Genomic DNA, 17,724 nt, shown 5'->3' with positions numbered 1-17,724 from the left:
ATTTTTACCAGGTGGTATCTACATTTCATTTGAACTGGTCGATAGATCTTCCAGTCACTACAGGAGAGCATAGGAGTCTGCATTTATTGGATGTGAAAATAACCTTACTCAGGTACTGAAAAGTGACCAATTCCTTCAGGAAACTAGATCATTTGTGTTTACTGCTGGTAAAAGGCAAGGAGATGCTGCCTCTAAGGTGATTATTGCCAGATAGATTAAGGAGACAATTGCTTCTGCCTCCAAGGACTTGTTGGTTCCTGAGGGTCTAAAAGCTCTTTCCTCAAGAGGAGAGGCAGCTTTGTGAGTGGCACGACAGTCGGTTTCACCTGAGGAGATCTGCAGAGCAGCCACTTGGGGTTCCTTGCATACGTCTCCAAGCATTACAGACTAGATGTGCAGGCTGGAAACCGAGTCTCCTTTGGGGGTGGATGAACTGAAGAAAGAGTTATCCAACTCTCTCCGTGTTTGCAGAAGGCTTAGGTACATCCTATGCATACTGGACTGCTCTCAGATTAGTCCAGGATCCCACCCTTTTGCTTGTATAGGTTTTTTTCTTGCAAGAAAGAGAATAAATTGTTTAAGGACTGTGCTATTTAAGGGTCTGAGTCCGGGTCACCCCCCACCGCCAGCTTTTGTGGTGGGAAGAGTTTCTAATTTTGCTTTGTTAAGGTTCTACTGAAGTGTTGCAAGATTCCCTCTGCCCTACAATGGCGAAATCAGCAAATCCGCCTCTTCTCGGTCTCCATCTGCTGGCAGGCAGCAAAGCTCATGCATACTGAACTGGGCTGGTAGGACTCAAGGAAAGAAAATTAGCAGGTAAGAAATCACATTTCTCCTTAAACACACCTCCATTAATTCTGAAGATAGACTGTCCCAAAGCCTGGACTGCAAACTCTTGTCTTTGCAATTTATAGAACATTCAGCCTTCTTCAGTTGTAAGTTATGCCCTCATGGCATCTTGTGGTTGAGCATCAACGTCTATCTAGTGGTTAGAGCAATGGGCTGCGACCAGGGAAGCTAAGGGTTCAAATCCCACTGCCGCTCTTTGTGACCTTGGGCAAGCTACTTTACCCTCCCATTTTCTCAGGAACAAACAGATTATGAGGACAGGGAACTACCACAGTACCTGAATACAATCTGGTTTGAAGGGCCTGAAACATGGAATATAAACCAAATAAAATATTGTCGTGACCATCTCACTCTACCAATCCATGCTGTAACCTACTACTACTTCTACTTAACATGTCTATAGTGCTACACGACATAGGAAAGACGGTCCCTGCTCAATAGAGCTTATAATCTAATAAGACAAACACACAGGACAAGAGACTTGGTTAAAAGAAAAGAAAGTTAGTTAAGACTAAAAGCAGACAATCAGGCATAAGATTTGAAAGCGGTTTCAAAAAGGTGGGTCTTTAGATGGGATTTAAAGACGGTGAGAGAGGGAGCATGGCGCACCAGTTCAGGAAGACGATTCCAAGCACACGGGGAGCCAGGAGGAAAGCACAGAGTCTGGAAGTGGCAGGAGAGGAGAAGGGCACGGATAGGAGTGACTTATCCGACTTAACCTGGGGCACTTACCCTGCTCTCGGGAAATCTCAGGCTTGTACCAGTACTTGGAGGTGTCCTGGACAAATTTCACGCTTGCCCTGGTTTCAGGACTACTGTCTGTCAGGGAGAGAACAGAGAAGGAGGAAGTTAGACACAATATCAGTTTATCCACATAGTCTGGCATTCATTCATATTTCTTCTTTCCTTGCCCCACATGCCCCTTCCCCAGCATTGAGTGATCTAAGGTGATGCCTTAGCTTGAATCAGGAGGGATGAGTGCAGCACTGTCCCATAAAGCACTGGATTCATTTTATTTTCCCGTGCTACCTTGGCGGCTTTACCAGCTGTTCAAAACGCCTGTTGTGCTTGGCGGTCCGCTGGCCAACCCCGCAAACCGCCGCTCTCACCTCAGTCGTGGCACCCGCTGATGATATCAGATGACAAAACCTTTAAGGGGCTCGTCCTGGCCTTCCCTCACTGCCTCAGCAACAGGTCCCACTACTCCTGGAGTAAAGCGTATTGCTTCAGCGTCTTGTCTTTAACCCAGCATCTTGTCTTCAGGTGTTCCTTGACTGCCTGGCTTCTCCTCGCCTGGCCCTTCCTGCCTATCCAGGGTCTCTGCCTCATCTGGATCCGCCTGCCAATGGTGGGAACCTGCTGAGCTCCTCCCTGCAGGTTGCGCCAATCCTGCCTTGGCCCAAGGCTCCACTAGCGCAACGGGCTGCTCAGGCCATGGATCTGGCTAACTTGGATTCCTTGCAGGCAACCCCAGGTCTCACCCGCAGGCTGCACGAACAGCAACAAGCTTTGGAGCTTCTGGCTGCATCTTGGGATTGGCAGACTACCCATCTGAATGCCTTGTCAAGTCCTGCGGTGTCACCACCACCGCCTGCACAGACACCGGCTGTAGTTGTCATGCGTCTAAACCTCAGTTACCAGCTCTGCCCCAGTATTCCAGAGACCCCAAGCGATGTTGGGGTTTCTAAATCAGTGCCACAAGCACTTCCAATTGCAACATCACTATTTCCAGATGACCAGACAAAGACTACATGTACATTATCCCTGCTGGACGGTTCTGCCTTAGCCTGGGCATCTCCCCTCTGGGAGCAGGGAGAACCCCTCTTATGAAACCTACAACAGTTTACCAAGCAGTTCAGGGCAGTTTTTGGGCAACCTGGTTGCACTGCAGCCTTTGGGTCTGAACTGCTTCACCTCCATCAGGGCTCCTAAACACTAGCAGAACCTGCTATCGACTTTTGAACATTGGCTACAGAGCTCAACTGGCGGGAAGACAGCTTGCTGACAGTCTTCACTGAGGGTCCATCACCAAAGATTAAAGACAAGCTTTTTGCTCGAGACCTTCCTATCTCTTTAAAGGAGCTCATAGCTCTTACTGAGAAAACTGACCATTGCCTACAGCAGAGGGCCCATGAGCTCCGCCCTGCAAGAAGGACCATTGCCTTGGCACCATGGTTCCAGAACCCACTCGCGACCTCAATCGCGGGCTCCTTGGCCTCTCATCAGCTCGAAGAACCCATGCAGGTAGGACATTCTCGCCTAGCTCTGGAGGAGAGATTCTGCTGCTGGCAGTTGCGCCTGTGCCTATATTGCACAGGACAGGGCCATCTGTTGGCCCAGTGCCCTCTGAATTTGGGAAACTCCAATGCCTAGGGATCTGTGGGGAGATGACTCTAGGCATCACCATGCCAGCTCCCCGTGACCCTGGAGTTGGGGTCATGTGCCTCAATATGTCGGCCTTCATAGATTCAGGCTCAGAAGGGATCTTTATCCTGAAGGAACTTGTCGAGCAACTCCTGACTCCCACAGTTCAGACAATATCACCTCTAATAATCTCTTCAGTCTTCGGAAACTTTCTTCCAGGTTGAGTTACCCTGACCACGGTACCCGCAACCCTCCACACTGGCCTCTTACATCTGGGGAATCTCAGTCTATATGTGATTTCCAGGGCCATCCATCTCATTATCTTGGGACTACTCTGGCTCCAGCAGCACTGACTGCAATTTGACTGGTCTACCCTTCAACTTGCCTGATGAAACCACGAGTGCAAGTATTCTTGCTTGGAACCTATTGAACCTCCCCATGGCGATGCTACTTCCTGGTCTTTCTCCGCAGTATGCAGACTATCAAGATGTTTTTGTTTTTTTTAAATGCTGAAATTCTACCACCACACTGCCCCTATGATTGCAGCATTGAACTAACTCCTGGAGCCAAGCCTCCACGCAGACGGAACTATCCCTTGTTGCCTCTCGAGACTCAGGCCATGTCCAACTACATTAAAGAAAATCTGGAATGTGGCTTCATCAGTCCCTCTTCTTCTCTGGCTGGTGCTGGGTTCTTTTTCATGGCAAAGAAAGACGGCTCCCTCATTGACTACCACTGCCTGAACACCATCACAAGAAAAGACCAGTAGCCGCTACCACTAATAACTTTGATTGTCTACAAGGCGCTAAAATATTTACAAAATTGGGCCTCAGGGAAGCCTAAAACCTTATCTAAATCAAGGCTGGTGATGAGTGGAAAACTTCATTTAATACTTGTGATGGACATTATGAATATTTAGTTATGTATGCCCTTTCGGCTTTACAATGCCCCAGAAGTTTTAGGAAAATGGTCAACGAGATCTTACACGATCTCCTCTACACCTGTGTGGTCATTTATTTAGACATCTTGATCTTTACCCAAACACTGAAGACCCACCGCTGAGATGTCCACATCGTCCTGCAGTGATTGCATGAGAACAATCTCTATGCGAAGTAGGAGAAATGTCGCTTTGAACAAGAGGAGCTTCTCTTATTGGGGTACATAGTTTTATGTGATGGATTCCAGATGGATCCTGCCAAAGTAAAGGCCATCCAAGACTGGCCACGCCCTGAGGAACTCTCTTTATAAAGATTCTTGGGATTTGCAAATTAGTACCATCAGTTTATCTCTAACTACTCCTGAGGAAGGGGTGAGAGAGGGGCCAGACTGATCTCAACTGCAATCCTTGGGAATCTCAGACGGGTTTTCCAGTTAAGCAAAACTTTCTCCGTCATATTCCTTCTGAATTTCCTGAAAACCCTCCCTGTTTGGGGGCCCTGAAGACAGAAGCTAAGAACATGTACCATGGCTGCCCCTTCCAAGCCTATTGCTTACCTGGCATTGAAAACTTGGAAAAATCCGGAAGAGTGTGAGTGAAAGCGATGGTGCTCCCGCCGCTGGGGCTGGACATCCCACTGGAGAGGGGTGACGAGGTCTTTCCGTTCACCGTGGAATAGTTGGGCAAACTGTTGGACCTCTCCCCAGAGGACATCCTGCGTTTCTCGGGCAGCGAAGGCTGGAGAATGGGGCTCCCTTGCCTGTAGATGGCAGGCTCTGGGGGAGAGGAGGACAAGCTGTTCATTCCATGGTAGTAGGCTGGTGAGACGGGAAAAGATGGAGTCGAGGGTGTTTGATACCCCGAAGCACTGCTCTGACGAGACAAGCTGGGCTGCCTTTCTTCAGGGGTTGAATAGCCATACATGATGTGCCTGTCCATGCTCGGGCTGCCGGGTGTAACTGGGGCACTTCCTGCCATTATCCCTTGGTGCCTAGCGAGACTTGGGCTGCCTGGTGTCACAATAATGTTTCCATGCACCCCTGGCATGTGCCTGCCCATGCTTGGGCTACCTGGGGAGGTCATCATGTTGGGACTGATAATTCGTCTTCCAAAGGCGGGGCTTGGCGGGGTGTTTGTACCCACAGTCCTGTGAAGTGTCTGGGGGCTCCCTGGCTTGACGTGAACCCCCACAATGCTGACGTGAGGTCCAGTCCTCCCATCTGGCTGCATGCTGACAGGGCTCATGGAGTAGTCGGGGCTGGAGTAGGCGCTCAGGGGGCTGTCCCCAGGGGGAGCAGAGTTCATGGAAGGAGAGGCGTTCTGGTAGCTGCTCTGTGCTGAGGGCTGTGACAGACTCGCAGATCGGAAGCTGGAATCCACCGATGGCTGTGTGGGAGCGACCATGTGGACACTGCCTTCTGCTGATGGATAGCTCTGAAGGGAGGCACTGCAAGGGCAAGGGAACAGATAAAGAACTATTGTTTGCTTCTAAATTAAAGAATTCCACTAAAGATAATCTATCCAGAATTATTCATGCGGTAGATACAATTAGCATTCCATATTTTAGCTGAAACTGATTCTTATTTTGTTGAAGCATTACAGTGATTGGCGCTACAGAAAATAATCCCCAAGATGGAGGATTATAGTGACTGGCTGTGCAGGATAGTGACTCCCAAGATGGTGCATTAGTGACTGGCTGTGAGGGATAATGGCTCTCATGATGGTGCATTAGTGACTGGCTGTGCAGGACAGTGACTCTCATGATGGTGCATTAGTGACTGGCTGTGAGGGATACTGGCTCCCATGATGGTGCATTACAGTGACTGGCTGTGCAGGATAATGACTCCCAAGATGGTGCATTATTGACTGTGCAGGATAATGATTCCTATGATGGTGCATTATAGTGACTGGCTGTGCAGGATAGTGACTCCCAAGATGGTGCATTAGTGACTGGCTGTGCAGGATAATGACTCCCATGATGGTGCATTAGTGACTGGCTGTGCAGGACAGTGACTCCCAAGATGGTGCATTATTGACTGTGCAGGATAATGATTCCTATGATGGTGCATTATAGTGACTGGCTGTGCAGGATAGTGACTCCCATGATGGTGCATTAGTGACTGGCTGTGAGGGATAATGGCTCCCATGATGGTGCATTACAGTGACTGGCTGTGCAGGATAATGACTCTCATGGTGATGATGGTGCATTAGTGATTGGCTGTGCAGGATAGTGACTCCCATGATGGTGCATTACAGTGACTGGCTATGCAGGATAATGACTCCCATGGTGATGATGGTGCATTACAGTGACTGCCTGTGCAGGATAATGACTCCCATGATGGTGCATTACAGTGACTGGCTGTGCAGGATAATGACTCCTATGGTGATGATGGTGCATTACAGTGACTGGCTGTGCAGGATAGTGACTCCCATGATGGTGCATTTGTGACTGTGCAGGATAATGACTCCCATGGTGATGATGGTGCATTACAGTGACTGGCTGTGCAGGATAGTGACTCCCATGGTGGTGCATTAGTGACTGTGCAGGATAATGACTCCCATGGTGGTGCATTAGTGACTGGCTGTGCAGGATAGTGACTCCCATGATGGTGCATTAGTGACTGGCTGTGCAGGATAATGACTCCCATGATGGTCCATTAGTGACTGGCTGTGCAGGATAGTGACTCCCATGATGGTGCATTAGTGACTGTGCAGGATAATGACTCCCATGATAGTGCAATAGTGACTGGCTGTGCAGGATAGTGACTCCCATGGTGGTGCATTAGTGACTGGCTGTGCAGGATAGTGACTCCCATGGTGGTGCAGTAGTGACTGGCTGTGCAGGATAATGGCTCTCATGAGGGTGCAGTAGTGACTGGCTGTGCAGGATAGTGACTCCCATGATGGTGCATTAGTGACTGGCTGTGCAGGATAATGACTCCCATGATGGTGCATTAGTGACTGCCTGTGTAGGATAGTGACTCCCATGGTGGTGCATTAGTGACTGGCTGTGCAGGATAGTGACTCCCATGGTGGTGCATTAGTGACTGGCTGTGCAGGATAATGGCTCCCATGATGGTGCATTAGTGACTGGCTGTGCAGGATAGTGACTCCCATGGTGGTGCATTAGTGACTGGCTGTGCAGGATAGTGACTCCCATGGTGGTGCATTAGTGTCTGGCTGTGCAGGATAGTGACTCCCATGGTGGTGCATTAGTGACTGGCTGTGCAGGATAATGGCTCTCGTGATGATGCATTAGTGACTGCCTGTGCACGATAATGACTCCCATGATGGTGCATTAGTGACTGGCTGTGCAGGATAGTGACTCCCATGATGGTGCATTAGTGACTGGCTGTGCAGGATAGTGACTCCCATGGTGGTGCATTAGTGACTGGCTGTGCAGGATAGTGACTCTCATGGTGGTGCATTAGTGTCTGGCTGTGCAGGATAATGACTCCCATGATGGTGCATTAGTGACTGGCTGAGGGGGATAATGACTCCCATGATGGTGCATTACATTTACTGCTATGGGGGATAGCTGATGACTTTCATGATGGATCATTGCAGTTATTGGCTCTAGGGAAAATGACTCCCAGTATTCAGTGTTACAGGGACTGCCATGCCGCGATGCAGCTGTATTAGTGCAGGCTGTGGTAATAAGAAGCCTCCAGGATGCATCCTGCCGCCAGCAGGACTGGTGACCCCCCCCTCCCTCCCCATGATCTCCTGATGCATATCGCTACAGAGAGGTGCAATACAGTCATATCTGCAAGAGACAAGGGCAGGTGCAACCAACCACAGAGCGGCTGAAGGGCAGACGATCACTCAAGAATGCTATGGGGGCAGGTTTCATACCACCTGCATAGCTGCAAAGTCCACAGTTTCATTTTACCTGCGGTTTTTGCGCCAATGTTCAGGAAAACCCTTGCGTGTAACTTTCCCTATTCAAAAATGCCAAATAAAGAAGCACACAGAGAGATTTGCACCTCCTTCTGCGGACGCCTTTTCTGACCCAAAGCGACCGGTGTGCCACGGCATGCTGGGGCGCCTTCAGGCCTGACGAGGCGTGCCACGGAAAGGTCACCGCAGCCCGACGCTCCCATCCAGGGCCGCACCTGGGCTCTGCCCTCAGCTCCCCGCGGCGAGAAGAGACACCGGGAACCTCTTTCCGAGATCACGCGGGAATCACGCATGGCCTCTTCCCCCTGAGCTACAGCAGGAGCCCCGGGGGGTGTGGCAATTAATGGGAAGCAGGCAGGGCATGGAGAGCCAGGCCCCGGGCTTTGTGCAGCAATAGCACCGCACCCACAGCTCCTCCTCCTCTCTCTCTCTCTCTCCTCCTCTCTCTTCTTCTATGAGTCCTCCCAACCTCTGTCCTATCCCCAGGAAGAGGGACCGGTGGGGCTTCCACAGCTTCCCTAGCCTATCTTTTGGCCACGGCGGCTGGTGTGCCTCACACGCATTTTCCTTAAAGGGGGGGGGGGGGGGTGCCTTGAGATTAAAAAGACTGGGAAATACCGGTTTTGAAAACCCTAAACTATGCACATAGTTTTCGCCTGCCGTGGAAGAGCCTCCATTGCATTATGGGTAGAAAGCACGCACCGTATGGCACTTCCCACGTACAGCAGCGTTTCCCAGCCCTGTCCCGCGGGCACTCCTACCCGGCCGGGTTTTCAGGATATCCGTAATGAATATGCATGAGAGAGATCTGCATACGTTGGAGACCCCCCCCAGGGTATGCATCTTCACTGTGGCAGTCCTGAAAACCCGACCGGCTAGGTGTGCCTGCGGGACACGGCTGGGAGACATCAGGGTGGGCTATTTTCAGAAAGCTGATTGATAAAGATAAAATGCTCATTACCCTGTGGGCATCCTTTTGAAAATTGCTCTCCAGGTGAGCTTTTCAGCCGCTCCCTGGTTGCTATGTTATTTCTTATCACACAAAAGTTAGGAGTATTAAAAGAAAGCGTGAATAGGCATTTGTACGTTATTTCTATTGCTTAGCTACGCAATTAAAATCAGAACCACACAATCCAGGGGGCTCTCCTCACCCATCCACGCTGTGTATGGGGCTGCTGGTGGACAAAGGACTGGGAGCGAAGGGTCCATTTCTCGCCGGCATCTCCGTGGCATACACCTGTGGCCCTGGCGGGGTGTGGGGCGAGACGCCCCCCATTGCTGCGGTCCGGGCCACCGATTCCACGTAACTCCGGGGCTCTGCAGTCAGATAAGAAACAAGTTTTTTTTTTTAGAGAGAGAAGAACTCTGACCTCCTGGTGTGTGTGTGGGGGGGGGGGGGGGGGGGGGGGGCATGGAACGGGATTTGCCGGGAGACAGGCAGGGCAAAGCCACACAAGGAAAGCGCAGGCTGCCGGAAAGCTCGCGCTTCCGCTCGCAAGACAGAGGCTGCGCCGAAAACCCAACAGCGGGGGAGACAGGAGGCAAAGCGGAAGCTGGCGGCCACCAACCCCTGCCTCGGAATCAGCTCCGGCCAGTCTGGCAACATGGACGCCCACGGGCAAACGGCAAAGCGATACCTCCGGGTGCGCACTCATCACAGACGATGTCATTATTAATTATAGCTGCAGATACGGCGTCACTGATATACACAGAATTACACAAAATGGGTGGAAGTCGCCCGCTGCAGAGCTTGCAACCTACTGTAACCCAGCTATAGCTGCGAGAGAGGGACGGGGATGGTAAGGAATTTGGCACAAGTCACATCGGCTGCCCAGTGCTCAGGCTTCATGGGCCCTCTCGTGCCACACCTCTGCCTACATCACAGTCGGCGCTGGCTCCCCAAGGGATTTCCGAAGAAGCCCAAAATTAATACATTGGGATTGGGTTTTAACATCATGCCGACGTTTCATAACTTCTGTGCCTTTCTTGAATGTCTCTACAACATCTAGGATGCAATGTTGTTACTGCTCTCGGGGTACATTGCACCTGTAGGCCTGCAAGTTTGAAAATTCAGGCCAACATGTGCATGCAGATACGTCGCACCTGGGTAATTTTGCAATCACTTTGAAATGAAATCACCATATGTATTTTCACACCCGCCCCCCCCCCCCACACACACACACATAAACAGTATCGAAAATCGCCCTCCTTGAGCAATTGTGTTTTCTTTTGATGACACTGTTGTTCCCTACAATGGGCAGGTCTTGTTTTTGGGATGCGGTCTGTAAGTAATACATGAAATGTAATGATCTGTGAACAGCAGCACCACATCGGCACCTTACAGATTCACACAGCTACCAAGGCCTGCGCTCTTGAGGACAGAAACCCATTTCATTAGATGCATCTAACAGAGTGGACTTTTGTCTTCCAAAGTGTATGCCCTCAACACACATCTGTTAGTCAATAATGCGCCACCAGCCTCTGAATGGGTTTTTGCTACGACAGACTAACCAGGCTGCCCCCTAAAAACTGAAACACGGAAATAATGTGCAGGCTGCACCTGCTCCCAGGTCCTGACAGCGTTGTTAGTGCATCCTTGCCTGGCTCATTTCCAGAGGCTTAGCGCTCATACCGCAGAGAATATTTCTCTGCGATGGAAAGTTGATTTGACCCTGATCGGTTTCAGCCCTGCCTATCATTGCGTGTTACATAAACCCTTGCAGATTTCTCTCCAAGACAGAAGTGCTCCAGCCTCGCCAGTCTCTGAGCCAGGAAGGGTCGTGTTGCATAATGCTCCGTGCAAGCTTCTGACATTAAGCTACAACAAAAATGTCATTTTGCTAAAATGATATGATCCCCCGTTATTAAAAGTATTCATTGCAAAACGGAAGAGAGTCAGACCAGCGCCTGCCTGATTAAAATGCAAGGAGGGACAGCAGTGGGCCAAGCCTGTAATTCATGAACTGTTTTCCAAAGGATATTTGGTTTCCAAAGCACATGTGCCCTCTCGTTTCTCGGCTGGCGTGCTTGTTTTCGACAGGGGGAGCTCGGGGCTCCGGCGCGCTTATCCACTGGAGCATTTTTTATGGAGAAAACCTCTGCGGTCTCTCAGAGTTACTGGGCCCCTTTTTATAGTCAGCACGCCACTGCCCAGAGGGTTAACGGCGCCCTGCAGCAGGATTGCTGGAGAGGGATCTAGCACCGGGAGTCTTGTGCAGAGAATTCAGGCATCTCCCTTCATCACCGAACACCGGCACTGAGAGTCTGGGGGATTCCTTACCTGCTCATCCCAACCCCAGCAAAGACGGAAAACAAGCCATGCAGATTTCCGTGTGCTGCAATTCCTCTTTCGTACCCAGTGGCTACCCTGGCATGGGTGTCCTACTTTCCGGCCTCACGTGAGAACTGAAAGTGTGAATTTTAATGGTTTAGGACACTAGCTTCAAGGTTTTCTCTGCCAGGCACTGTCATGATCAAGCTCTTCCACGCTGAGACGGGCTTTAGAGGTGCCCTCTATGCTCTCACTGACCTGTGGCTACAGTAGACCACTCTCTGCTCACAGGCCAACACTTCCTTGCTACCTGTTCATGTCAGAGGAATGGGCCTACTGGGCTCACCCAATCTTCCCAATGAAACCCTGCCTAATGTGCTGTCATGAATCGGACTCACCTGTGAGCGTCTCCCTCCCTGCTAAACCTTTACTAGCATCCTATTACCATGCTTCATGTCTATGTTCTGCCTCGGCCTTTGCAATTTCTTGCCTTTTGCTTTCACTTTAAAGGAAGTCGCGGCCTTATTACAGTAGTGAAGGATCAAGAAGACGGGTCAGCATACTTGCCTTTGCACCCAGGAGATAGGCACAGTCCTGTCTCTGACAGCAGCCCCTTGAAATTCCTGCCGAACAGATCCTGGCAGGTATAATAAGGACAACTTCTCCTTCTTTATGGCTCTTCTGAACTTCCTGTGCAACTGGGCCATCACTCATCAGCCGGCTCAAGTAGCGCCTGAGTGATGAACCAGCTATGTCACTTAGTCCAGAAGAGCCAGGAGTGGATGTTGGCACTCCGTCACCGGGATGCATCCAGAACGAAAAGATTTCAGAAATCGAGATTGCATCGCTAGCCCGGAAAGTTCCACGAGATTAGCACCGCGTGTAATGAAGATCTTCCCTTACAGTAAAGTCCCATAACTTACAAAGTGCTCCCAGCTTCTCAGATAGCAAGTCTTCCTCCCTCCCCAACAAGACAACCCTAAAACCTCGGCTCCAATGCCTGGCTCTTGAACTCTCTTCCTACTTTTCGCATGACTTGAAGACTTTCATGCCAACTTGTGGCCAGACCTGAAGAAATGGTCAATTCTGGTTGCTGGACGTTGTTGAAGTGCATCAGTGCACCTGCCACAGAAGGAAATGGTCTTCACGGCCAAGTTCTGAACTGTGTACTAAATATAGAGAGAGCACGGATGGGAAGGGAGGGTAAAAAAGAGAGAGGGGGAGAAGGAAATACAGCGGATGAGGGATAAATAAGTGACAGAGAAGAAAAGACATTCAATGAGTAAAAGGAAAAGAAAAAGAGATTAAAAAAAAAACCCAAGAAAAAATAAATAATGAAAGAAGAGTAAGAGAGAGAGAGAGGTGTGAGACAGAAGAAAAACAGGAAAAGGAGAGATGAATGCCCGACCCAAAGTCTTCTATTCTTACAGGTCCAGTTTTGGCCTCCTAATGAAGTCCACAGGTTTCTTTAACACTCCAAATGAAGCCACATTCAGGTCTATCCCCTAAGAGGAGAAGCTGGGCCTTTTAGGGAGAAGCAGATCCTCACATCGACTCGCGCTCCAGGGGATGTGCAGAGCTTTTCCAGCCTTCCCCATTCGTTTCAGTTTGTTGTTTTCTCTAAACACGCGACCAGGGTTCGGACTTCACTGTCCTCTTTTTGACTGCGTGGGCCACCCACAGCTCTTTGGCATCGACGCTTTCGGCCCAGCCCCTGACTGAAATCTGAAGTTGTCAGCGGGATGCACCAGGCCGAGGGGGAGGTGAGCCGAACTCTGGCCTGGGCTAGTCTGCGCTCTTGAAGCTGTGGCGTGTTATCAGGAAGAATCCCTCCGGTCCTCTTGGCCTCATGTGGACCATTAAGCAGTCAGCCAGAAGTCTTCCCTGCCTACAGATGTTTTGGAGCTTATAGACAGAGACTTGAGCAGGTGTCCTGGATCAACAATAACTTATTGTTATTGTTATCAACAATAACAATAACAATAACAATATTACTGATCATTTCCTATTAAACTGAAACAGTCTCTATCTACCAATCATTACAATGTTTTACTTCTCGTTAAACTGTTTATCTTTCCTCTAACTCTAATCCCAGTTAGAATGACCCCGTTTTATTGTAACTTTTTTCTTCCATGCACTTGTTTTACCTTTTAATGTATACTCTTATGTTATTAGTTATTTACGTTATAATGTATTTCTCACCCCTTGTTTTATGTAAACCGACATGATACGAACTCCGTGAATGCCGGTATAGAAAAATACAAATAAATAAATAAAATAAAAATAATAAGAACCACAAAGTTTTCATCTTCTCAAGCAAAAAAAAAATCCCGTGCTCCAATGGCGTGATCCTAGAAGGGCCAGTGTGACTAATATTTGAGAATGCAGCCAAATGGTAAATACAGTACCACTTTAGAGTGGAAATATGTTTTTATTACAGCAGCCGAGCGTTTAAAAATTATACAGAGTCTGAACGAGGTGGCGGGACAGCATGCAAATGCTATAAAAGGCAAGATTCATCCGTAAGACTGGCTGGCCGCTGGTTTTCTGCAGACCTCAAGTCCACATCACTGACGCTGCTAGTAATAGCTATGGTGGTCATCTGCCTAATCTTGTATATATTCATTTTATACAATGCTATGTAGATTAATTGTATCTATTTCAATTGTACGTTTTAATGTTTTTCAATGTTTTGATTTTGTACGTTTACTGTCACCTGCACTGAACTATGCAGATTTTTCAGGTTCTAAAACTGTGAATATAAAATAAATAAATAAATAGAAGTAGGATTTGAAAAATTAGATTCTGAGAGGTTTTTTTTCCTTTTTCTCTTTGCTGCTTCTCTGTGTAACCACAAACATTTCCTGTCCCCGCAGACTTGCAGAAAGGAGATATGCGTTTGCCCCCAAAAGCAGGACAGTCCAGACGGAGAGGCTGAGTCATGGAAATGTCACTGGGTGGCCAGGTCCAAGTCATTACCGGCTTACACCTCCAACCAATCAGCGAGAACAACTGGTGGGACAATGGGAAGCCGCAACCTTTACAACAGACAAACAGGTGCTGAACTCATGATAAAACTTGTGGTTTGGGATTTGAATACATATGGCTGGATAAACAAATAAGCGTGGGAGCAGCTTGCTTATTGCGGCGGTTACTACCCTGAACCAATCAAGCCCGTTCTTCACTTTGAATACATATACAGCGCAGCTCACTGCTTCAATGGCAGGGGGAATGAAGAAAAGAGGATTTATATTCGGACAACAGCCAACAAGGACTAAAGTGTACAGGCTGGGTAAACAAATAAGAGTGGGAGTAGCTTGCTTATAGCAGCGGTTACTACCACTAAACATTTAGGCTTGATACTTCACTTAGATGCACTTCCAGCACTGCTCTCTATATCAATTGGTGGGGGTGGAAGGAAATCAAAACCCAAAAGTTACCAATAAGGGCCCTGACCTCAGCAGTCAGAGTAACAGATAAGTATGAGAAAAATAAGTATGAAAGCTTGTTGGGCAGACTAGATGGGCCATTTGGTCTTCTTCTGCCGTCATTTCTATGTTTGTATGACAGGAGGTGCCTCCTGAAAAACCAACGTCAAGAAGTGAGTGCCCACAAGCCCAATCTGGACTAACAGCCAATAACCTGTCCGATGTCATATATTACATCAGATGACAAAGTCTGATGTGGACAAAGAAATACCACATGCTATCGAGAGAGAGAGACTCTCATTGCAGCTGGGACTCATTTCGCATCAGTAGCTGAGCTGCAACAACAAAGGAGATCACGGCACTTTCTGAGCAGAGACCAGAGTGCCCAGGAGAGAAAGGAAGAGGGAGAGAGCCTGCCAAAGACCGGAAACTGTTCTGGGAGATTTCTGACTGGCCACTGGAGAAATTCCTGGTCCAATCAAGAATCTGGGTGAGATTCAGTCATGCTGGGGTTTTTATTCCCTCATATAAGCACAGAGCTGGGTTCACATGCTTACACTAAGGAGAGCTACCCAATTTGCTGAATAAAGCTTGGCATGCAGCTCTCATCGTGTCCCAATGAATTACGACTTGTAAGTGTTCTGGGTTTACAAGGTAACCATCTCTAGGAATATCTGTGACACCGTTGGTGTTTTCTTTCCTAATAAGAAACCTGACCACACACCAAAGGTGAGGTGAAACCGTGGTCCAGGGATGTGAGCTGGAGCCTTAGGTGCCTCCTTACCTGCTTCCATGGATTAGCAGGAGAGAGACAGGTCTACTGAAGGCAGTCTTATCCCACGTAACGGCCCAGAGCTGGCCAGCTGCTGGAAAGGGTGAGGCGACAGAGTTTACAACAGAAGTAGTGCACTGCTCACCTGGGTTGGAGACTAGGCACTATCTCTGTTTTAGGGACCTGTACCGGGCTGTGTATGCCTAGTAGAGCTACAGAAATGTTAAGTTGTTGTAGAGATTTTTATTTTTGAGAGTTTCAAGTTGTGCCATATCCCCCTTTGAATTCCACAAAATAATTCAGGTGGCTGCCCTTATGAACAGATATCCTGGGATGACAGGGGCTACTTGACCCCTAAAATAATTCATTTGTGAATTATCTCTACCACGAAGCCGTGAAACCCATCACTTTCTTATCAGCCTTTCAACAGGCAGCTGTGAGTTTTCTAGTAATAGAAGGTACTTTTCAAAAGCAGTAATGAGCTTTTTAAAACGCATGTCATGTTTGTGCCTAGGTTTATCCTGACTGAGCAGAGGTGTTTCTGAAGCTGGAGTTGGAGAGGGGTTGAATACACATACGTTTTCAGTGTAACTCTGTGTGGATATGTTAGAAGGTGTAAATTATATGGGTAAATTGGATGGCATAATTTTCAAAGTGGATTTAATGTGCGTAAATCTGTGGATTGCGAGTTTGTAGACTGCAAACTGGTTAAAAGATAGGAAACAGAGAGTAGGAATAAAAATGGTCAGTTTTCTCAGTGGAGGAATGTAACAGTGGAGTGCCTCAGGGATCTGTACTTGGACCGGTGCTTTTCAATATATATATAAATGATCTGGAAAGGAATACGACGAGTGAGGTGATCAAATTTGCAGCTGATACAAAATTATTCAGAGTAGTTAAATCACAAGCGGATTGTGATAAATTGCAGGAAGACCTTGTGAGACTGGAAAATTGGGCATCCAAATGGCAGATGAAATTTAATGTGGATAAGTGCAAGGTGATGCATATAGGGAAAAATAACCCATGCTATAGTTACACAATGTTAGGTTCCATATTAGGTGCTACAACCCAAGAAAGAGATCTAGGTGTCATAGTGGATAACACATTGAAATCGTCGGTTCAGTGTGCTGCGGCAGTCAAAAAAGCAAACAAAATGTTGGGAATTATTAGAAAGGGAATGGTGAATAAAACGGAAAATGTCATAATGCCTCTGTATCGCTCCATGGTGAGACCGCACCTTGAATACTGTGTACAATTCTGGTCGCTGCATCTCAAAAAAGATATATTTGCGATGGAGAAGGTACAGAGAAGGACAACCAAAATGATAAAGGGGATGGAACAGCTCCCCTATGAGGAAAGACTAAAGAGGTTAGGACTTTTCAGCTTGGAGAAGAGACAGCTGAGGGGGGATATGATAGAGGTGTTTAAAATCATGAGAGGTCTAGAACGGGTAGATGTGAATCGGTTATTTACTCTTTCAAAAAATACAAAGACTAGGGGGCACTCCATGAAGTTAGTAAGTAAGTAGCACTTCAAAACAATTTGGAGAAAAATCTTTTTTACTTAACATGCAATTAAGCTCTGGAATTCATTGCCAGAGGATGTGGTTAAGGAAGTTAGCATAATTGGCTTTAAAAATGATTTTGACAAGTTCCTGGAGCAGTCCATAAACTGTTATTAACCAAGTAGATTTTAAGCTGAATTTGCAAACGTTGCGCACGTAAACTTTTGCAGTTACACATGTGAAATAGCAGATGCTATTCCTGAGGAAATTCTGCGCACAAAAATGTAAAATTCTACCATCATTTATATTGGTTAAAATAACAGGATACACATCACAATCTCTGAGTAATTAATGTATTATGTAATACAGAAAAGTTATTACTAAAGATGCAGAGTTTTAAATATTCCTCTAGAAGTTCACTGTAAGAGTGGCCCTTCCACCTCTCTCCGTACTCCCTTAGCCACACCTCTTTCACTCTGCCCTCTCAGGCCCCAACCCCTCCGCTCTCCATTCCATCTCCCCTCCAACTCCAGGCTCAACTCCTTCCCCTCTATTTCAATCCCCCACCCTCCAATCCCACAGTTAGACCCCTCTCTCACACAGGCTCCCTCTGTCCCTCTCATATACACACACTCCCTCACACAGGCTCCCCTCTCATATACACACACTCCCTCACACAGGCTCCCTCTCTCACGTACA

General features: G+C 48.0%; 1 protein-coding gene across 1 annotated transcript in view; it reads right to left on the bottom strand.

Annotated features, from left to right (window-relative positions):
* Positions 1-17,724, bottom strand: part of LOC115082359 (tensin-like) — a gene marked incomplete at its 5' end in the record, with an annotated part of 91,011 nt that overhangs the window by 60,584 nt on the left and 12,703 nt on the right. Inside the window, 3 exons of the mRNA XM_029586593.1 lie at positions 1,582-1,668; positions 4,708-5,597; positions 9,202-9,367. Of these exons, the coding sequence (XP_029442453.1) occupies positions 1,582-1,668; positions 4,708-5,597; positions 9,202-9,367 (1,143 nt within the window). The remainder of the gene's footprint in view (positions 1-1,581; positions 1,669-4,707; positions 5,598-9,201; positions 9,368-17,724) is intronic.

The sequence above is a fragment of the Rhinatrema bivittatum genome, unplaced genomic scaffold (assembly GCF_901001135.1).
Source record: "Rhinatrema bivittatum unplaced genomic scaffold, aRhiBiv1.1, whole genome shotgun sequence".
Taxonomy (NCBI): Eukaryota; Metazoa; Chordata; class Amphibia; order Gymnophiona; family Rhinatrematidae; genus Rhinatrema; species Rhinatrema bivittatum.
Note: the sequence above shows the minus strand (reverse complement) of the source record. Positions and strands in the feature narration are given on the sequence as shown.